General features: G+C 52.4%; 1 protein-coding gene across 5 annotated transcripts; it reads right to left on the bottom strand.

Annotated features, from left to right (window-relative positions):
• Window positions 1-1,076: 1,076 nt before the first annotated feature.
• Window positions 1,077-16,196, bottom strand: THEMIS2 (thymocyte selection associated family member 2). Of its 5 annotated transcripts, XM_021938309.2 has the most exons (7): window positions 16,055-16,168; window positions 15,389-15,544; window positions 12,365-12,505; window positions 7,748-8,158; window positions 4,719-5,794; window positions 2,309-2,465; window positions 1,077-1,893 (listed from the first exon to the last, which is right to left on the bottom strand). In XM_021938309.2, the coding sequence occupies exons 3-7, from the start codon at window positions 12,387-12,389 to the stop codon at window positions 1,838-1,840; spliced, it is 1,725 nt and encodes a 574-aa protein (XP_021794001.1). In that variant the 5' UTR covers window positions 12,390-12,505; window positions 15,389-15,544; window positions 16,055-16,168; the 3' UTR covers window positions 1,077-1,837. The 5 variants fall into 5 exon arrangements, with proteins under 5 accessions (XP_021794001.1, XP_003891477.2, XP_021794002.1 ...); XM_003891428.4 differs by lacking the exon at window positions 15,389-15,544 and having other exon boundaries at window positions 16,055-16,193; XM_021938310.2 differs by lacking the exon at window positions 15,389-15,544 and having other exon boundaries at window positions 4,980-5,794; window positions 16,055-16,193.
• Between the last annotated feature and the right edge of the window lie 6,582 nt (window positions 16,197-22,778).

The following is a 22,778-nucleotide window of genomic DNA, read 5'->3' as shown; positions in this document are numbered from 1 at the left end:
CAAGGAGGAACTTTCTGTCTGACTTTCTTGCCCGTTGCTTTTCCCTACAGTGCTCTCTTCCTCAGGGTCCTCCTTTGCAGTGCAGGTTGACCTCTCTGGAGAAGGGCATGGGAGCTGATGAGCAGATGAGGATAGGGTGTCAGACGCTGGGGACTGGCCCAGCAGCCTGTAGGAGCCACTCAGTAGTCACCTGGAGAACTCCACGCTGGAGTATGGAGGCCCGGAGGCCTAGAAAGTGCCAGTGAGTCCAGACAGCTCAGCGAGATGTTACGCAAAGGAAGGACACACCCAGGGGCAATTCCCTAGAAACCAGGAAGTGGGCACCTCACCCTCTAAGTTCCCATCTCCGCTGGAGTCTCAGATCACCTCTTTGTCTCCTGTCTTCGCTGTCTGCAACTGCATCAGTCCATAAACCAAAGTCCCACCACTTAAGAGGAAATGTGGCCTGTGGTCTTGTCTCCCTGAACAGGCCTTGACTGCCTCTGAAAACTGAGTTAGTCTCTACATGGACAAAGGCTTGTATTATCTCCACTAAAGAAAAGGAGGCCCGTCAACCAGTCACTATACTCTTATCTCCACAGTCTAGGGATATGGTATATTTTTAACACCGGGATGTATTCTATGACTAGGAAACATTGTGGAGGGGTGGAAAGAGTATAGACTTTAGAAGCAGGACAGCTACACAATCTTGCTCAATAATGATACATGTTTGTTGAATGTTTACTATGTGCCAGGCACTGTACTAAATGCTTTACAAAGATTAACTCATTTGATCCTTAAAACAGTCAATCTTCTGAGGTAGTAACTATAGTTTATTTGACATGTCAAAAAACTGAAACTCAGGTTAAAATAACTCAGCCCTGGCTGGTACATAGCAAGCTGGGATCCTAACCCAGTCTTATACTTTCCAGGTCCTCACCCTTAACTGCAACTGGTCAGCGTCCTAAGGTACTTGACCACGTAGCCTGTTCCCTAATCTTTAAAATCAGGCCATTCTAGAAAGTTGAGGATTTGGATATGATTTGTAAGTGCCTGGCACACAGTGAGAACTTAATAAATGATACCGTTCTCATTTGTATAGAAGTTCAGGTGTCATTTTTATTCTATAGTTTTAAAATGAAATAATCTTGGATAGTCACTTACAACTTTGACGACTTTAACCACCTGATGAAACCTGCCAGTTTTCTGTAGCCTCAGGTCTCCATAAAGTTCTTCTTAAATTGGCTCCTCTCATTTCACCACCAGCTTTTGGGGCCCAAGGTCCTAAGATTGTGCTCTTGAAGCCAAGTTCTCACAGTAATCCATATCACCCCTGTTTACCACGTGCAGATCTATCAGGCTAGGTGCTACAGAGATGAGGAAGACAGTCCGGGCCTCCCGGGGGCTTAGAGTTTGGGGGTGAAAGTGGGGGTGGCAGATGTTAACAAAATCTCCCATGCAGTGTGATCAGGATGGAATCCCTTCACTGAGAGGCATTGGCACGGAGCTGCTATCACCAAGGTTGATGGCCTTGGATTCCCCTCTGCACCCACCGGTGGGACAGCTGGCGTTGCAGGATTGAGAGGAACCCTGCCGACCGCTCTGCATCCCAAGGCTCTGAGACTGAGGGAGTCACGTGGGAGATGTTAGGTCCAAACCAGCCCGCCCTAAGTAGCAAGAATCTAGAACCTGAAGGAAGCTATTGCAGTGTCCATCAAATCAGTTTCCACAAAGCTACTCCCCGTCTGCAGCTCAGTTTCTGTGAGACCTTGCCCGAGGTCTTTTAGAGGCTGAAAACGGTTGGCTGCCGTCGGATTCCCTGAGAAGCAGCAGTTAGGAAGCATGGTTCCTCCAGCACTTAGATGGTTTTCTGAAAGTGCTCAAGTATTTCTTCATAATCATGTTCATCATCATCTGCAAAAGAGTCCGAGTCAATGAGGATCTTTAGCATTAGGCAAGTTCCTTCCCTTCTGTAGGGCAGTTTCCTCAGCTGTTCAGGGTAAGAGTTGGCCTGAATGCTCTGCGGTCTTTGCTAGCCTAGAAACCACAATTTGTTCTGTCTCAACACTTTGCAACCCTTTCATTTTCTTGTATGCCGCAGGGAGGGTAGTCTGTTGGGGACTGAACTCATTTTCCTTGCCAAAGCCCTAGAACCCATGGGAAAGACAGTAGGAACCTTTCTACCCGAGCCCACCCCATAGAGGCCTGTCCATCAAACTGGGACCATAGAAGGGTCTATCCCCGGGCAGGGCCATCAGAGGTAAAGGAAGCAGCAATGTAGGGAAGGGAGACACAAGGACAAGGGTGAGCAGCGCCCACAGGGACTCACCTGGATCCTGCCTTTGGGGCTTAGCGGGCCTGTGGCCCTTCCTGTGGGCAGGAATCTTGCTGTACGTACTGGAGCCATCCTTGGTGAACGCTGGCAAGGTCTTCACCTTGGGTTTGGGCAGCAGAGCGTGTTGCTGCAATCCTAAGACTTGAGAAGACTTTGGGGCAAAAAGCAGAAATCAGCAGGGTCTCAAGAAATGGGGAAGCAGAGTCCACGAAAAACGGTCATTTACGTTAAGTGTCACTTCCTCTGCTTCTCTCTCTACTTCCTTTTCAGGCTATGACCTCTCGAGACCCCTGGTGTTTTTGCTACACGCATATGAAATATTCTCTGGCAAGGGAGAAAGGGATCAGGGTAGAAAATGAGGATAGGGTTGGGGGCTGGAGACAGGGTGTTCCTGGGATTCCCCACTTAGGAATTCGGTCAATGTCCTTTAATTCTCTTGCTGAAGGGGAAAAGAGCATAGTGGGGATGCCTTAAGAAAGCAGCCGCAAAGCCTCATGACGGCGCCTGAGCTGAGGAGGCCCAGAAGGAAGAGGCCTGCCACTGCGCTCCCCCATGTGCCAGATGCTACGTGACGTCTGCCCTTTCATCCTCAAGTCACCCTCTGGTTTCAATTCCCAGTTTATGTAGGAGAGAAAGTGTGCCTTGTCAAAGGTCACACAGGGATCCACAGCAGGGCCAAGGTTTGGACCCAGGGCCACGCCTGTGACCTGTAAAGGCAGCGGTCTTGGCGCCACACCATGCTTTACAGAGCGTGTGGCACAGCTCCCTGATCAGCACCAAGATTTCGACACACAGAGGGGAAAAGTTGTTCCAGGGTGACAGCAGTGACCGGGCCCAGAGTCCCTCCATCGGGAGCCAAGACGCGGGCTGAAGTCTGTGGGTTTTGGAGAGTACCCTTTTCAGCACTGGCACAAGGCCTGTGTTTTGGATGTCTCAGTCCAGCCATTGTCAGAAAATGACTTCCCATGCTCACCCCACAGATAAAAGCCTCTTCTGGGGCTGAGACCACTCAGGAGTCATCTTGTAACTTCCACTGCCACCTGCTGCCTACCACACATGACTAAATACAGTCACCCAAGATCCCAAAACAAGAGCTGGTGATAGTAAAGGATGTTTGATCTGTCTCATCCCCTCCCGTTCTCAGCAGACCACAGTAGTTAGAAGCTCAGGCTGTGTGGTCAGACCCAACTGCAAGCCCTGGCCCTGCCACTTGCTGGCTGTGTGATTTCAGGTAAACTACTTTACCTCTCTGTGCCTCTCACCTTCTCAACTGTGAAGCAAGACACCGGTGTGTAACTCAGAAGCACTGTGAGAATTGGTTGGGACAAAGCGTATCAGGGGCCTGCCACAGAGTAAGCAAGTCACAGAAAGCAGCTAGCACAACAGCAGCTGCAGAGGGTATCTATCCCAGGTCTACTGGCAAGAAAAAGGACGCTCGGAGGAGTACCCAGCACAGGCACAGAGTAAGGGAACCAGAATATAAACTTGGTCTTTCTGACCCCATGCCTGGCTCTTTCCCGCTCATCTGTGATTGTCTTTGGCCCGTTTAGCAGGTACTCTCTGGCCTTGGAGCAGGGAAGGTCCCTGCCCCCACAGAACTCTTTCCAGTCAGAGACTCAGGTAGGACTCACTAAAAGTGTGTTCTGAGCTACGCAGAGCGTGCAGTGGGAGTACAGAAGAGGAGGCAGGACCACCGCTGCTGAGTGGGAAATCGAGTCCTGCCTTGCCTGTGAGCCTGAAGGAGGAAGAACACTGTTGGCAGAAGGCCCGGGTGTGGGGCTGTGAAGCAGGAGTCCCAGTGCCATGGGGGAGCTGCGGGCACTTCTCTCGCTGCAGCGTGGACAGCAGAGTGAGTGGAGGAAGATGGGTCAGGGGCGGTGCGACAAGTCAGCTTATAAAGGACCCTGGATGCCATGTTAAGGGGTTTGCATCATCCCACGATGATAGGCAGCCACAGAAGGTTCCAGAAGATGGAGCTGTGGCCCATCAGTGACTAAGAAAGGAGTTAGAAGGCCTTTCTGACAGCTTTAAGAGGCTGCTGAAGCAGTTTAGGAGAAGAATGATGAGGCTCGAACTAGGAAGTGAAGGCAGCAGTAGTGGAGAGAGGAAAGCACCATGAACTTGGAGTTGGACTGTCCATGGCCAAGTTCAGTCCTCCCACTTATTAACAGGGACCCTGGTCGAGTCTCAGGGTCTCCGAGTCCTCGTTTTCTCAATCGTAAGATACTGATAATCACGCCAACCTCGGGATTAATTGTGAGGTGGAATGAGAATAATGGGTGCAAAGTGTGCAAGTTTATAAACTACAAGTTTACACATTTGCAAGAGAAACATGACAGATGTGACAAAGAAGCAGTGATCCCAATAGGTGACCCCTCCCTGCCCTCTGGGATTATATTGGTACCTTGACGCCTCCCTCCTGGGTGCTGTGTCTCCTCTGCTTGCTGAGGCCCTGACTTTTAGGGGGCCTGGGTGGGGGGGCTTGGATCTCACAGGCTGGTAACTTCCGAAGACGATAATAGAAGGTGTCTGTCAGCTCCTCCACTGTAGCCATGGGGAGAGACCCCTCTGGCCAGTCTGGCTGCCCCCTGGCCTCCACAACAGTCAGGTCCAGCCACCGGGGAGGGATCTCAAAGCACATCCCAGGCTCAGAGTCCAGGCTCACCACCAAGAATGGCTCTGTGATCTTCTCCTCCAGCCGCAGGCCCAGGAAGGAGGTCAGAGGGTCAGTGGGATGGCTGCTGTCCTTGGCTACCACCTTGACCTCACAAGGCAGTGAGAACTGGGCAGTCAGATCCGCCAGGCTGTAGCGCCGACTGTCACTCATCTCCTCCACGAAGCTGCCAGGGAAGTGGAGGGGCAGCAGGACCCGCTCTGGGCTCTCTGTCTCCTCTTCACACTCTTCCTCCTCATCCTCCCCAGCCTGGTCACTCAGCCGCTGGCAAACCAAGACGTCCATGTCATTGCCCTGGGCCCCATGGGCCTGGCCAGGCCCCAGCACCTCCAGCCGGTCACCCACAGCCAGGGATGTGAACTCGGGATTCTCCTCCCTCTCACCCTCACAGTCCTTAGTGGCCACCACCCGGAGTGGCTGGCCTGGCTGGAAAGCACCTAGAAGGTCATAGGCCGTGGGGAACTCCCTTGGCCGCCGCCGCAGCTTGCCCTGGTAGGCCCCTGACACCAGGAAGTGCCTGGGCACCTTGCGGCCCTTGCTTGAGGCCAGGACCCGCCAGGGTGGTGAGGCTAGGCCATAGATGCAAAGCCTCTGGCCTTTCTGCAAGGAGCCCAGCCACGGGCTGAGGAAGATGGGACGGCGCTCAGGAACCTCCAGGATCTCCGTGGACAGGGGGAAAGGGCCTTGCCGGGCCAGGACCTCGCTCAGCAGCAGCGGTTTGATGAAGTGGACATGCTGGGAGGAGGCAGTGACGTCCTCCACGTCGACCTCCAGGGTGGAAGGGATCTTGACAATGGTCCTGCGCACTGTGGAGAGGGGCAGCTCAGTGGCACTGCATGCCACCCCAGGAGTGGTCCCCACCCCAGGCATAGAGCATCGGCTGGGCCGGCTGGCCTCCTTCCCACTGCCCTCTTTTCTTTCTTTTTATTCATTTATTTATTTTATTTATTTGGTTTTTTTTTTTGAGATGGAGTTTCGCTCGATCTGGAGTTTCACTCTTGTCGCACGGGCTGGAGTGCGATGGCATGATCTCTGCTCACTGCAACCTCCGCCTCCCAGATTCAAGCAATTCTCCCACCTCAGCCTCCCGAGTAGCTGGGATTACAGGCGCCCACCACCATGCCCAGCTAATTTTTGTAGTTTTAGTAGAGATGGGGTTTCACCATGTTGGCCAGGTTGGTCTCGATCTCCTGTCCTCAGGTGATCCTCCCGCCTCAGCCTCCCAAAGTGTTGAGATTACAGGCGTGAGCCACCATGCCTGGCCCCCACTGCCATCTTTTATTTCCAATCAGAATCTTCCAATTTACGCCACATTCCCACATATGCTTTCCCTTCAACCTTCTTTTTTTTTTTTTTTTGAGACGGAGTCTCGCTCTGTCGCCCACGCTGGAGTGCAGTGGTGCGATCTTGGCTCACTGCAAGCTCCACACCCGGGGTTCACACCATTCTCCTGCTTCAGCCTCCCGAGTAGCTGGGACTACAGGTGCCCGCCACCACACCCAGCTAACTTTTCTGTGTTTTTAATAGAGACGGGATTTCACCGTGTTAGCCAGGATGGTCTCAATCTCCCGACCTCGTGATCTGCCCACCTCAGCCTCCTAAAGTGCTGGAATTACAGGCGTGAGCCACCGCGCCTGGCCCCATCCTTTTTTAAAAATTTTTTATTTTTTCTTCCTCCAAGTATTAAGAAAAAATAAAAACAAATTTTAAAATTATTATTTTTAGGCTGGCTCAGTAGCTCACGCCTGTAATCCCGGCACTTTGGGAGGCCGAGGTGGGCGGATCACCTGAGGTCAGGAGTTCCAGACCAGCCTGGCCAATATGGCAAAACCCTGTCTCTACTAAAAATACAAAAAAATTATCTTGGCATGGTGGCAGGCGCCTATAATCCCAGCTAGTAGGGAGGCTGAGGCAGGAGAATCGCCTGAACCCAGGAGATGGAAGTTGCAGTGAGCTGAGATCAACCATTGTACTCCAGCCTGGGTGACAGAGCAAGATTCTGCTTCAGAAAAAAATGAAAGAGATGAGGTCTCGCCCTGTTGCCCAGGCTGGAGTGCAGCAGTGTGATCATAGCTCACCACAACCTTGAACTCTTGGGCTCAAGTGATCCTCTTGCCTCAGCCTCCCGAGTAGCTACTACTACAAGCACTATGCCTAGCTAATTTTTAAAAAAATTCTTCGTAGAGATGGGGATCTTGCTATGTTGCCTAGTCTGGTCTGGAACACCTGAGACCAAGCGATCCTCCAAAGTGCTAGTGTTACATGCGTGAGCCACTGCGCCTGGCCCAGCAGAGATAATTTGAGCATCAATAAGAATAACTGGCCAGGCACAGTGGCGCACACCTGTAATCCCAGCACTTTGGGAGGCCGAGGCGGGTGGATCACCTGAGGTCAGGAGTTCGAGACCAGCTAACATGGTGACACTCCGTTTCTACTAAAAATACAAACAATTAGCTGGGTGTGGTGGTGCATGCCTGTAATCCCAGCTACTCGGGAGGCTGAGGCAGGAGAATCACTTGAACCGGGGAGGCAGAGGTTGCGGTGAGCCAAGATCGCACCATTGCACTCCAGCTTGGGCAACAAGAACGAAACTCCATCTCAAAAAAAAAGAATAACTTCAGTGTAATACAGAGGAAGCAACCTGAAGTTCCAGCTGATCCTCAGGGATGGGGTGGGGGTGTCTTCCATCAGAGCAGCTCCCGGGGGCACCCCTCTTTCTCTCCCCCAGCAGCCCCCATCCACCTGCCCAGGCAACTCACTGTGCATGATGGCTTGGATCTCATACTGGGGCCGCAGGATCAGGGAATGCCAGGGCAGGGTGGGGCAGGTGAGGACGAGGTCCTTCAAGGCTGGATCCTGCAGGACCTGGAGCAGAGTTCGAGGGGCACTGGGCTCCCATTTCCGGAAGGGCCCCTTCTGGGATAGGGGCAGGTGCAGGATGACCTGTTGACCCTCCAAGCCCAGGACACAGCGGGCACAGCGGATCCCGAGGTGCATCACCACAGCCTCAAGCATGAGGAGCTGGTCCTCAGTCACCACCCTGCCCTCTGTGACAATCCTGTGGGTCGACATGAAGCAAGTGGGCAGCTGCTTGGAGCTCTGAGTTGTGGCAGAGACCAGCTCCTCCAGGGTTTCGTAGCTCTGTGGGGTGTTGAGGGGAGTGAAGTAGCCTGTGGGGGACAGCAGAGAGCAGGTGGGTCATTGTGGGGTGTCAGAGTGGGGCAGGCCCTTGCCAAGTCCGGACCCCAGTCTGGCCCTGCAGATGACCCAGCCAGAATCCCCCGGGAACAGGTGTCAATGAGGGATTTGCATCTGGACATCTGGGCTGCAGGGCTGAGGGACACAGGACAGAAAGTGGCAGTGCATGAAGGGACAGGGAGAGACAGGAAGTAGGGATCGAGAGAGACTTGTCACCAGAGACACAGAGAATGGAAGAGGGACACATTCCCTGACAGACACACTAGACTTCCACACTCTCCTAGCTCCTGACCCCACCTGCCTCTAACTGCCATCTTAGCCTTTCCTCCAGAGGCCTCCCCATAGCTCCGATCTCACGCATCCAAAACCTACCATCCCTCTCTCCCAAACTAACATCCCAGGAGCTGCCGGCCAGAGCCACCTCAGACCACCCACTGTACCCCTGCATCCTGGCCGCCACTACTGACTGCCCAACTGCCCCTCACTCCCTTCCTCCAGCCCCCACCCATTCCACCACCAGCTGGCCTAAACACCTCGCTTCCGGACATGATACCTCTTTGGGGAAGCAGGTTTTTCCTGCCCCAAACCCACAACCTGAAGCTAATCGAGGAAACACCGCACAAGCCAGGACTGAGATATATTCTACACAAGTACTGGTCTAGATGCTTCAAAATGTCAACGTCAAGACAAAGGCAGAGGAACTGCTCCAGTCTGAAGGAGAATGAAGAAACAGGACAATTGAATATGATGTGTGATCTAGGACTAGACTCTGGATTGAGGGGAAAAACTGCTATAAAGCATATTATGAGGATAGTTGCTGGAATTCAAATATAGACTGTGGATTAGGCAGTAGTACTGCACCAAAATTAAATTTCCTGAATTTGATCATTGAACCATGTGAATGAATGTCCTTGTTTTGGGGAGATACTATAATACTTAGGGGTAATATATAGATGTAAAAGGGATCATGTCTGCAATTTGCTCTTAAATGGTTCAGAAAAAACATATCCATATATACACATATAGTAATACGTTCATATGTGTGTGTGTATGTGTGGAGAGAGAGAAACACATGTAACAAATGTTTAACACTTGATGGAGAAAAAAGGAAACCTGAGGCTGTTTTTGGCCAGGTACACTGGCTCACACCTATGATCCCAACACGTTGGGAGGCTGAGGCAGGAGAACTGCTTGAACCCAGGAGTTCCAGACCAGCTTGGGCAATATAATGAGACCTCATCTCTACAAAAAATTTAAAAATTGGCCAGGCACGTTGGCTTACACCAGTAATCCCAGCACTTGGGAGGCTGAGGCGGGCAGATTGCTTGAGCTCAGGAGTTGGAGACCACCCGAGGGAATATGGTGAAACTGTCTCTACCAAAAATACGAAAAAAATGCCGGGCGCCGTGGCTCACACCCGTAATCCCAGCACCACTTTTTTTTTTTTTTTTTGAGACAGCGTCTCACTCCGTCACCCAGGCTGGAGTGCAGTGGCGTGATCTCGGCTCACTGCAAGTTCCGCCTCCCAGGTTCACGCCATTCTCCTGCCTCAGCCTCCCAAGCAGCTGGGACCACAGGCGTCCGCCACCACACCCAGCTAATTTTTTGTATTTTTAGTAGAGACATCTCGATCTCCTGACCTCGTGATCTGCCCGTCTTGGCCTCCCAAAGTGCTGGGATTACAGGCGTGAGCCACCGCACCCGGCCTGTAATCCCAGCACTTTAGGAGGCCAAGGCGGGCGGATCACAAGGTCAGGAATTGAGACCAGCCTGGCCAATATGGTGAAACCCTGTCTCTACTCTAAAAATACAAAACAATGAGCTGGGTGTGGTGGCACATGCCTGTAATCCCAGCTACTCGGGAGGCTGAGGCAGGAGAATTGCTTGAACCTGGAAGGTGGAGGTTGCAGTGAGCCGAGATCATGCCACTGCACTCCAGCCTGGGTGACACAGCGAGACTCCATCTCAAAAAAAAAAAAAACCCACAAACAACAACAACAAAATGAGCTGGGCACAGTGGCACAGACCTGTAGTCCCAGCTACTTGGGAGGCTGAGGCAGGAGGATTGCTTGAGCCCAGGAGATGGAGGTTGCAGTGAGCTGAGATCATGCCACTGCATTCCAGCCTGGGCAACAGAGCAAGTCTCAAAAAAATAAAAATGCAAACAAAAAATTGGCTGAGCGTGGTGGCTCAGGCCTATAATCCCAGCTACTCAGGAAGCTGAAGTGGGAGGATCGCTTGAGACAGGGAGGCAGAGGTTGCAGTGAGCCGTGATTGCACCACTGCACTCCAGCCTAGGTGACAGAACAAGACTCTGTCTCAAAAAAGAAATTAATGAATCTGGATAAAGGATGTACAGGAGTTCTAGCAAATTCTAGTTCTGTAAGTTTAAAATTATTTCAAAAGAAAAAGAAAAAACTCAAAATATAAAATACATCACTTCCATATTAAAAACATCATTGGGGCCGGACATGGTGACTCACACCTGTAATCCCAACACTTTGGGAGGTCGAGGCAGGAGGATCGCATGAACCCAAGAGTTTGAGACCAGGCTGGAGAACATAGCAAGACCCTGTCTCTACTAAAAACAAGAAACAAAAAAACTTCATTGGCTCTTCAGTGCCTTCAAAATAAAGAACAGTGTCAGCACACCACATAGCCCCCAGGTGGTGTGGCTCCTGCGGCTCCCCACACAACGTGCCCCTAACCCAGAAGCCACACTCTCCGGCGTCAGGCAGGCAGTCACATAACAGCCAGTCCTCAGAGTGTGCCTGCTTTGTACCAGGTGCCCCCCTCTTTTTTTTTTTTTTGAGACGGAGTCTCGCCTTATTGCCCAGGCTGCAACCTCCACCTCCCAGGTTCAAGTGATTCTTGTGCCTCAGCCTCCTGAATAGCTGGGATTATAGGTGCCCCCACCATACCTAGTTAATTTTTGTATTTTTAGCAGAGACAGAGTTTCACTATGTTGGCCGGGCTGGTCTTGAACTCCTGACCTCAGGTGATCCACCTGCCTCAGCCTCCCAAAGAGCTGGGATTACAGGCATGAGCCACCAGTCACCGCACCCAGCCTGTCCCAGGCCCCTAAGTGCTACATACATATCAGCTCATTTCATCCTCATATCAAGCCTAATCACCCTCATTACAGAAGAGGAAACTGAGGCCCGGAGAGGTCCCAGGAACTAGCCTAGCTTGCCCAAGGCCACTGGGATTCAATTCCAGGCCGCTGGCTTCAGGGTCCATGCCATGGCCCACCACACTACTTGCCTCTTAAAATAATTGAGCTCTGGCCAGGCGCAGTGGCTCACGCCTGTAATCCCAGCACTTTGGGAGGCTGAGACGGGCAGATCACAAGGTCAGGAGATCGAGACAGTCCTGGTTAACATGGTGAAACCCTGTCTCTACTAAAAAAAAAAAAAAAAATTAGCTGGGCATCGTGGCAGGCGCCTATAGTCCCAGCTACTCAGGAGGCTGATCCAGGAGAATAGCATGAATCCAGAAGGCGGAGCTTGCAGTGAGCCCAGATCACACCACTGCATTCCAGCTTGGGTGACAGAGCGAGACTCCATCTCCAAAAAATAAAAATAAATAATAATAATTGAGCTCCTTGGGGTCTCCTGAGCACCAAATGTGCACGTGCTACTCCCTGTGGCTGGGATCCTTCTTCTGGTTCAGATGCCACCTCCTCCAGGAAGCCCTCACAGACCCTGAGGCAGGTTACTCTTGCTCAGAGCCCTCTCTAAAGCTTATGCCTCCTTTTACTGTTGCCCTCCTCTCACTGTCATCCCGGAAGCTCCCCACTGGAGAGGGTGGCACCTGGTTCATCCTGAGCCCCACACCCACAGCTCCCCACACAAAGCTTGGCACACATGGGTGTCTGCAAATGTTTGGGGAGTGAATGTGTGAGTGAACACAGAGACAGGCGCCTGGACAGGGCTTGGAACAGAGGCAGGTGTGACCAGAGACCGAGAGGGAGAGGGCGCAACCTCTCTGAGTCCAGGGCATTGCAGACCCTCTGAGGACATCCCCACCCTTGAGGCTGGGTTGTGGTGGATATGAGGGCCTTGGGAGCAAACCCAGAGGGGAAGGAGTGACTGCTGGACATGGCAAGCCCACGAGCAGCTGGCAGATGTGCCAGGAGGGTGCCGGGGCACGTGGGGAGGCAGAGGTGCCCACCTTACCCTGGAAGTTGCAGGGGAGCTCCATGGTCTGGCTGGTCCTCGGGTTCTCACAGACCACCTTCTGGAGGCGAACCTGGGTGACCTTGATCAGGTCCCCTGTGGAGAGGCAGCACTCATTCCCAGAGATCTCATAGATGGAGCCTGCAGAGACAGGGACTCTGTTTCCCCGCTGGACAAGGGCCAAGCGCTGGGCAGCCTGTGCCCCGGGGCCCAAGAAGCTGTGCTCTGCCATGCCTTTGCACATGGTGGCTGCTGCCTGGCATGCCCTGCTCTGTCGTTCCTGCCTCATTCCCACAGGTTCAGTCGTCCTCAGCTGTTCTTGCCCCTCCTAGCATCGGTACGCCCCACTGGGGCATACTTCTCTGGCCTTTTTCATCCCTGTGCCTCCTTCACTGAGTTCCCAGGCAGGGCTGATCCATCTCAACATCACTGCAGCCAGCACAGGGCTTGGCCTCTGAGTATGTGTTAAGTCTACAAATCGATAAACAACTCAGTGAATCACCCTCTCTGAGCCTGAGGGAGTTGGGATTCCCTTAGTGTACAGCTGAAAAAGCAAGCTCAGAGAGGGGTCAGTGGCTCCCTGGAGATCACCCAGGCCCAGAGCCGGTACCCAGCCCTCCTAGCACTCTGGAAAATAGAGGGACACTGACAGTGAGGCCAGTGGGCAAAGCTCTGCTTTCCTGGTTTAAAGTGTGTAAGTGGTGTCGAGAACACAGAAGGTGCTCAATAAAGATCTCTCCTGCGTACACGGAGTGCAGTCTCTCCGTCCAGCTAATGGAGGACAACAGACTACGTGGCAGGACCTTGAGGCCACCTGACCCCAGCCCCACCCACAGGGCAGCCCCAACATCAGTCCTGAGAAACTGATGAAAACCTCCCCATGTACCCCCAGGAAAACACCCCCCTGTCACAAATCACAGTCCGTTTACAATGTCAGGGCGTGGGCCTTCCAGACTGCTGAGAACAGCAACTGTGGTGCTACAGATACCCAGCACCACGCCAAGGGCTACTGATGCGTCACTGTATTTAAGACCCATGACTGCTCTTGCGGAGACAGGCAGTTTCAATTTCCTACATAATGAAACGGCTGGCTGGGCGTGGTGACTCACGCCTGTAATCCCAGCACTTTGGGAGGCCAAGGCGGGTGAATCACCTGAGGTCAGGAGTTCGAGACCAGCCTTGCCAACATGGTGAAACTCCGTCTCTACTAAAAATACAAAAATTAGCCCGGCGTGGTGGCAGGCGCCTGTAATCCCAGCTACTCGGGAGGCTGAGGCAGGAGAATTGCTTAAACCCAGGAGGCAGAGGTTGCAGTGAGCTGAAATCAGGCTACTGCACTCCAGCCTGGGTGACAGAGGGAGACACCATCTCAAAAAAGAAAAAGAAAAAGAAACAGCCTCGCAGGGGTTGAGTAGGTTATACATGATGATCAGGTAATAGGAAGCAGAACTAGAAGTTATGGCTGGGTGCGGTGGCTCATGCTTGTAATCCCAACACTTTGGGAGGCTAAAGTGGGAGGACTGCTTGAGGACAGGAGTTCAAGACCAGCCTGGGCAACACAGGCCTTGTCCTTTTTTTTGAGACAGAGTCTTACTGTCGCCCAGACTGGAGTGCAGTGGTGCAATCACAGTTGATTGCAGCCTCAACCTCCCAGGCTCAAGCAATCTTCCCACCTCAGCCTCCCGAGTAGCTGAGACTACAGGCATGTGCCATCACACCTGACTAATTTTTTTATTTTGTGTACAGACACAGTCTCACTATGTTACCCAGGTTGGTCTTGAACCTCTGAGCTCAAGTGATCCTCCTGCCTCAGCCTTCCAAAGTCCTGGGATTACAGGCATGAGCCACCACACCCTGCAATTTTTTATTTTAAAATTTTTTGTAGACGTGGGGTCTCACCATGTTGCCAGGGCTGATTTCCAACTCCTAGGCTCAAGCAATCCTCCCACCTTGGCCTCCCAAATTGTTGAGATTACAAGTATGAGCTATCACACACAACCTATGTTCTATTAAACAAAAAACAGGGCCTGATGTGGTGGCTCATGCCCATAATCCCAACAGTTTGGGAGGCCGAGGCAGGCAGATCACTTGAGTCCAGGGGTTTGAGACCAACCTGGGCAACATGACAAAACCCTATCTTTACAAAAAATACAAAAATTAGCTGGACGTGGTGGTGCATGCCTGTGGTCCCAGCCTCTCAGGAAGCTGAGGTGGGAGGATCACTTGAGCCCAGGAGGTCGAGGCTGCAGTGAGCTGTATCGTGCCACTGCACTCCAGCCTGGGCAACAGAGCCAGACTCTGTCTCAAAAAAAAAAAAAAACCTAGGTTGAACCCAGGGTGTTTGCCTCCAGAGCCAGTGCTCCTAACCACGCAGCCAACCACATCCGAGTGCCCTGCCAGACACCGGCCCCTGTTGGCAAGGCCATCTGTCCTCTACACTCACCCCACCCACACACCCACACCCTATCATGGCCTTCTCTAGTCATTATCACTCTGACTTCCACCACTTCCACCACCCCGTATCAGGCAGGATGAGGAAACAGGTGTTGTAACACCAGCAGGCAAGGGGTGCTGGGAGGACGGAGACACTTGGTCCTGGGCTGGGGGAAGAGCAAACAGATCCCAGGTGCCTGCCTGCAGAAAGCCCCTGGAGGTAGAGTCAGAATTTGAACCCAGATCTGCCAGATTCCCAAGAGGACCTGGAGAGACCCACTGCGAGGTGGTGGCCCCCTGCAGGACCCTCCATGTGGGACTTCCTTGGTCTAGGACCCCACTTGGGACCGAAAACACTCTGCTGGAAGCTGCTGAGACAGAGCGTTTTCCTGCAGCCAGGAAACAGGATGAGGCCTCAAGCCTCAGTTTGCTCTCTAAGGAAGGAACCCGCACCCCCACACAGCCTCTCTCACCTCCACCTCCATCTCCCCTGCTCGGTGGCCCACGGGTCCTCCCTCCCCACAGAACAGCCCTGACCACCCATCCACTGTGCTGTCCTCCCCTGCCTTCCACTGTCTGTTAGTGCCTCACCTCTTGCTCCTTCAGGCAATGACTAGTGACTGTGCGCCTCCTGCGTGCCCATCCCTGTGAACCAGGGCGCTGCAGGCAGGCAGCAGATGTACGGGGACGTGCAAGGAGCATAGAGCCGGGAAGGCTTCCGGGATGAAGGGCCATTTAAGCTGAGAACTGAAGAGTTGATCAAATCAAGTACTGCCCATGGTCAAACAGAGGGCCAAGGTGGACGCAGGGACTGAAGGAAGGCAGTGTAGAGGAGGGCCAGGGGGAGGAGTGGGAGGCCACAGATGGGAAGACTGACCCTGCACTTCAGAATCAAGACGCAGCCACGACCACCAGCGCCCTAATGTTGCGTCTCAGCAGTCGGAGCTCCATCCCATGCGCACCGTGAGGCCACCTCGGAGTGGCCCGGCTCAGAGTGGCCCAGCTGCATCCACCTCCCGCGCCTGAACCCACTAACTTTTCACCACCCTGCGGGGCAGGTCAGCGGTCCCCATTCCACGAAAGCAAAAGCCGAGGTCCAGAGAGGTTGAGGGCGGCCCCAAATCACACAGCTTGGCCAGTGGCAGCGTCGGGATTTGAACCCGGGGGCAGTTTTCCCAGCTTGCTAACGCCTTCTCGGGGTCTCTGCCCCCGCCCCACACCGAGGGAGTGTTCGGAGGGGTTCCAGCCCCCGCTCACCCTCGAAGTAGACCCCCGAGCAGACCCGCAGCACGCGCGGGAGGGTCTCGGGGTCCAGGGCGCGCACGAAGTCCTGCAGCGGCACCGGCTCCATGGTCACCACGGCTCTCTGGGCGCAGACTGAGGCGCCGGAGAGCGATCCTCGGGAGCCCTGCAGCCCCGCCCCACCGACGCCCCGCCCAGCAAGCCGAAGCCCCGCCCCGCCAGCCCGCGGGAGCCCCGCAGCTCGACCCCGCAGAAGCCCCGCCCCGCCGAAGCCCCGCCCCTGCCCCTGCAGTACCCTATGGGGGAGGGGCGATGATGAAGATGAAGAAGTCCCAGACGCCCCCTCAGCAGTGCTCCCAGTTAGAAAAATGGGACACGGCCCGACTTGTTCTGCGTCTCATAGGAGGGACATGCCCCTGCCCTTTGGGTTTGAGGAGGGAGATGTAGTGTCAGAGCTCCCGAATGTCCCTCCAGGACACTCCATGGTCCTCTATCGGAAACCTCCTGGTGAAGCGGAACTCAATACCTCTCCAGAACTCCCAAACTCTTTCGATAATTATTGCCCACGTTGGCCTCAAACTCGTCGACTCAAGTGATCCTCCCACTTCGGCCTCCCAAAGTGCTGGGATCACAGGTGTGAGCTACCGCGCCAGGCCTCGCCAATTCTAGTTAAAAATTCTTCCTAAAGCTAAAGAGAAATCTGCTTAGGAGCCGGACCAACCACTTATCCTGACCCCACAGCCTCGGGATAAGCCTTTTCCATTTCCCTGTCCCTCAGGAGTCAGAGCAACATAGGTTCAAATCCCAGGTCTCCTCTTGCTCGTTATATGACGTTAGGCAAATCACTTTGATTGTCTGAACCTCAGTTTCCTACTCTCTAAAGCAGAGAAGAGGGCCAGGTGCGGTGGCTCACACCTATAATCCCAACACTTTGGGAGGCCAAGGCGGGTGGATCACCTGAGGTCAGGAGTTTGAGATCAGCCTGGCTAACATGGTGAAATCCCGTTTCTACAAAAAATACAAAAAACTAGGCTGGGCGCGGTGGCTCAAGCCTGTAATCCCAGCACTTTGGGAGGCCGAGATGGGCGGATCACGAGGTCAGGAGATCGAGACCATCCTGGCTAACACAGTGAAACCCCGTCTCTACTAAAAAATACAAAAACATAGCTGGGCGAGGTGGCGGGCGCCTGTAGTCCCAGCTTCTCGGGAGGCTGAGGCGGGAGAATGGCGCAAACCCGGGAGGCGGAGCTTGCAGTGAGCTGAGATCCGGCCACTGCACTCCAGCCTGGGCGACAGAGCGAGACTCCGTCTCAAAAAAAAAAAAACAACAACAATACAAAAAACTAGCCAGGCGTGATGGCACACATCTCTAATCCCAGCTACTCGGGAGGCTGAGGCAGGAGAATCGTTTGAACCTGGGAGGCAGAGGTTTCAGTGAGCCAAGATTGTACCATTGCACCCTAGCTTGGGCAACAAGAGCTAAACTCTGTCTCAAAAAAACAAAAACAAAAACAAAAAAACAGGGAGAAAAGGCTGGGTGTGGTGGTTCACGCCTGTAATCCCAGCACTTTGGGAGACCGAGGCAGGAGGATCACTTGAGACCAGGAGTCCCAGACCACCCTGGGCAACCTAGCAAGACCCTGTCTCTTAAAAAATGAAATAAAATAAGGCCAGGCACGGTGGCTCACGCCTATAATCCCAACACTTTGGGAGGGTGAGGTGGGCAGATCTCCTGAGGTCAGGAGTTCAAGACCAGCCTGGCCAATATGGCAAAACCCTGTCTCTACTAAAAATACAAAAAGTTACTGGGCACGATGGCTCATACTGGTAATCCCAGCACTTTGGGGGGCCGAGGCAGGCAGATCACCTGAGGTCGGGAGTTCTAGACCAGCCTGACCAACAGGGAGAAACCCTGTCTCTACTAAAAATACAAAAGTAGCCGGGCGTGGTGGCACATGCCTGTAATCCCATCTACTCGGGAGGCTGAGGCAGGAGAATCACCTGAACCCGAGATGGGGAGTTTGTGGTGAGCCGAGATCGCACCATTGCATTCCAGCCTGGGCAACAAGAGCAAAACTCCGTCTGAAAAACAACAACAACAACAACAACAACAAAAAACTAGCTGGGCATGGTGGTCCATGCCTGTAATCCCAGCCACTTGGGAGGCTGAGGCAGGAGACTCGCTTGAACCCGAGGGGCAGAGGTTGCAGTGAGCTGAAATCACACCACTTTACTCCAGCCTGGGCAACAGAGCAAGACTCCATCTCAAAATAAATAAATAAATAAATAAATAAATAAATAAAATATCTAGGCATGGTGGCATGCATCTGCAATCTCAGCTACTCAGGAGGCTGAGGCAGGAGGGGCTGCAGTGAGCTGTGATCATGCCACTGCACTCCAGCCCCAGCCTAGGCAACAGAGTGAGACTCTGTCTCTAAAAAAATAAAAAATAATAAAATAGGAGAAAGAATTATATCTCAGCAGATTGTGAGGACTGAATAAGATGATATAGGTATTGTGCAAAACGCTTTATTTAGTTTTTTTGTCACTATAAAAGTAACAGAAGACTTTTAATCAGAGATAATAACAAACGTTTAAAATAAAATGAATACATTCTAACTAAAGAACATTTCATAAATAAAAAGCGAGCAGTCTTTACCCACCACCCAAAATACTTACCACTAACATTTTGTTGTGTTTCTTTCTAGTTTTTTTTTTGGGGGGGGGGGACGGGTGGGCGGTCTCATTCTGTCACCCAGGCTGGTGTGCAGTGGTGCGCACACAGCTCACTGTAGCCCCCAACCTCCTGGCTCAGGCTTCACAAAAGTAAAGGGTCTTGCCTAAGGTCATGCCAAGTGGAGACACTGGGATTTTAACCCGGCTCTGCTAGGCTCCTCCTGCACGCCAGAGAAAATGTCAGTTCTTCATTTCTTTCCCGGGTGTTTAAGCAAATTGTGGCAGTTTGATGGATTTCGGCTCAGCCCAGTTATGTCTAGAATTTCAGTAGTGGATGGGTTTTGGAGATAGATAGAGCTGGACTCAAACCCTGGCTCCACTACTTCTTAGCTGTGTGACCTTGGGCAAGTTCCATACCCTCTCTGAGCCGCCGTCTCCTCTCCGTCTGTACAACGAAGGCTGGCAGGGGCCAGGTGTTGGTAAAAATGTTAGTGTAACCCAGGCACATGGGAACATGCCCAGTGCCCCGTATCTACGATCATTACATGATATCATTCTTTCCCAAGACCTCCTGTGCCTCTGACACTAGTTCTCATCTTCTTTATTTCTCCAAACACTCTGCTTTCTATTTGAAGAAATAAGACAATGGGAACCTGACTTCCTTGCGGCTGCCCATGTAATGGAGGAACTAAAATCTGAACCGAGCCTGCAGGTGGTCACGGCCCAAGCCCTTTTCACTTCCCCAGGTTGGGAGCACCAGCCTGGGGATCGCTCCTTGGCTCCTCAAGAGCTGAATGGTGCGGAGAAAGAAGCTCAGGTTCCCACAGCAGGGCAGGGGCAGAAAGGAAGTCCCCCCATCCACCCACCGCTGTGAGGAGGATGCCTCCAGCCACTGGGAAGAGAAGTTCCTCATTTCAGCAACCCATCTCTGTCAGCTTTTGGAGTCTGAAGGTGGATGGCTCAGGACCTCCTATGGATAGTGCAGGAGGCAGCTGGCCACAGCAGCAGGGTGACAGGAAGGGGTCAGACCCGGGCCTGCTGCGTGGCACCACACACTCTGGTACCTGGCGTGTCACGTGACTTGGTGTTTTTCAGCAACTTGCAAGGCAGGAGGTGGGGTCCTCCCTCTCCGCCCGTGTTTCCGCCCCCTGTAGAGGAAGGTAAGGGCCGAACACTGACACAGCACCGGTCGGCGGTTGTTACAGTGTCCTGCCATCCACTTCAACTCCCACTGGCGTGGCCCGCTCGCCCAAAGCAGTGGGAGACATCCCAGCAGCTAGCAGGGTCGAGGGCAGTGTGGCAGGGACAGGGAGAATGCCTGTGCTCTAAGGGTGAGGGATGGAGGCCCAGCACATCCCTGAGCCTGCAGAAGGGCTCGAAGCCCTCTGCATGCTGGAGGGAAGTCACCAGTGTCCCCACCGTGTGATGCTGTCAAGCAGTTTGCCACTCGATGATCCTCCATGCACCTAGGCTGCCCACCAGAGCAGATACATGCCTGGCCTGTGGGTCCCGAAGTTGTCGAGTTGCTCCCTCCCTGGGAGAATGAGATCCACCCCCTTGCCTAGAGGCTTCATGGTGCACTTCCACAATGACCACAGTGCAAAGACAGCACCACAGCAGCCCACAGGCCTCCTGCAGAAGCGCTCACAGGTCCCAGGCATGACGGTGGCAAAAGGGCATGTCTTGTCTTTTAACTGTTTTCTGGATTTTCCAGAACACAGTTTGAGTACTTACAAGAAATTTTTTTCTTCCAGTCTGGAGCCTTGTCTTATTTTTAATTTTAGAATGTTTTTTAGAGACAGGGTCTGGCTATTTTGCCCACTCCACCCTTGAACTACTTTTATATTAACAAAAACAACATGAGCAGCCCCTGCATGGCCCCTCTGAGACGACTGTGGAGATCACGGGGGAGGGGTTCTCCCCCATCGCAGGTTTTCACAGGAAGTAAAATAGGTCACTTTTGCGAAAAGTTGCTCAGCATATCTTTTTTTTTTTTTTTTTGAGACTGAGTCTCGCTTTTGTCACCCAGGCTGGAGTGCACTGGCACTATCTCGGCTCACTGCAACCTCCGCCTCCCAGGTTCAACTGATTCTCCTGCCTCAGCCTCCAGAGTAGCTGGAATTACAGGCGCCCACCACCACGCCCAGCTACTTTTTTGTATTTTTAGTAGAGACAGGACTTTGCCATGTTGGGGAGGCTGGTCTCGAACTCCTGACCTCAGGTGATCCACCTGCCTTGGCCTCCCAAAATGCTGGGATTACAGGCATGAGCCACTGCACCCGGCCAATGCTCAGTGTATCTTTAAGGAGGCAGGTGTGTCTGCTTGTAAAGCCTCAGAGGGCTGGCTCATGCTCCTGTGTGGTGGAAGATTAGTTCAACTCCCCTCTTGGTCTTGTCTTTTCTTTTATTTCTTTTCTTTTCTTTTCTTTTTTCTTTTTTTGAGATGGAGTTTCACTCTTGTTGCCCAGGCTGGAGTGCAATGGTGCAATCTTGGTTCACTGCAACATCTGCCTCCCAGGCTCAAGCAATTTTTCTGCTTCAGCCTCCCGAGTAATTGGGATTACAGGCATGAGCCACCATACCTGGCGAATTTTGTATTTTTAGTAGAGATGGGGTTTCTCCATGTTGGTCAGGCTGGTCTTGAACTTCTGACCTCAGGTGATCCGCCCGCCTCAGCCTCCCAAAGTGCTGGAACTACAGGCGTGAGCCACTGTGCCCAGCCCAGTTTATTTTTTTTTTTTAATTTTTTTTTTTTTGCCTGGTGCAGTGGCTCATGCCTGTAATCCCAGCACTTTGGGAGGACGAGGCAGGTGGATGACAAGGTCAGGAATTCAAGACCAGCCTGGCCAAGATGGTGAAACCCCATCTCTGCTAAAAATACAAAAATTAGCCAAGCGTGGTGGCAGGCGCCTGTAATCCCAGCTACTTGGGAGGCTGAGGTAGAGAACTACTTGAACCCAAGAGGCAGAGGTTACAGCGAGCCAAGATCATGCCATTGTACTCCAGCTGGGGCGACAGGCGAGACTACGTCTCAAAAAAAGAAAAAAATGTTTTTTTAGAGAGGGTTTTGCTCTGTTGGAACAGGAATTTAAAAAACTTAAGGAGTGTGTAAGCAGAAATTCAGTTATATGTAAGAAAACCTAATTCCCCTGAGGAAAAGAAAGAGCTGGAGTCCTTTAAAAATTAACTGCTTGTTCTTTGGGAGGCCGAGGCAGACGGATCACAAGGTCAGGAGATCGAGACCATCCTGGCTAACACAGTGAGACCCCATCTCTACTAAAAAATCAGCCAGGCATGGTGGCGAGAGCCTGTAGTCCCAGCTACTCAGGAGGCTGAGGCAGGAGAATGGCATGAACCTGGGAGGCAGAGCTTACCGTGACGGGTGCCTGCCAGCTCAGGTGACAGGTGAAACTCCATCTCAAAAAAAAAAAAAAAAATTAACTGCCTATTTTCTGTGGCTGTGAGTGTTCTCTCTCTCCTTTCCATAGGCATTGTGAGGAGCTGTTTCTCTAAACATTGCAGCTGCAAGGTCACTAGACAGATAAACTCAAGTTGCAAAACATGTTTTTCCTTTAAAAGTAAGAAATGATGTAATACATGTCTCAATTGATTAAATAATTGCCTTTGTTTCTCGCTTCTGTAGTATGCTTCCCCCTGCACAGATCTCCCCCTGCCCCATGAAATGCTTAACAGGTAACTTAACTCTTTGTTCAGGGTTCAGTCCTTTGGATGTTAATCTGACTGGGCCAGTTCACCGAAATAATTAATAAATATCCTCCTGAACCCCACCAGTCTCTCTGATTCCTTAAAAATCCAGCAACACTGTTACCCAGACTGGAGTGCAGTAGTGCAATCACAGCTCACTGCAGCCTCAACCTCCCAGGCTTAAGCGATCCTCCCACCTAAGCCTGGTGTGTGCCACCATGCCCAGCTAATTTTTTTTTTTTTTTTTTTCGAGACAGAGTTTTGTTCTGTCACCCAGGCTGGAGTGCAGTGTCGAGATCTCAGATCAGTGCAAGCTCTGCCTCCTGGGTTCACGCCATTCTCCTGCCTCAGCCTCCCG

Source organism: Papio anubis, chromosome 1 (assembly GCF_008728515.1).
Source record: "Papio anubis isolate 15944 chromosome 1, Panubis1.0, whole genome shotgun sequence".
Classification (NCBI taxonomy): Eukaryota; Metazoa; Chordata; class Mammalia; order Primates; family Cercopithecidae; genus Papio; species Papio anubis.
The sequence above is the reverse complement of the archived record's forward strand: the minus strand, read 5'-3'. Positions and strand labels throughout refer to the sequence as shown.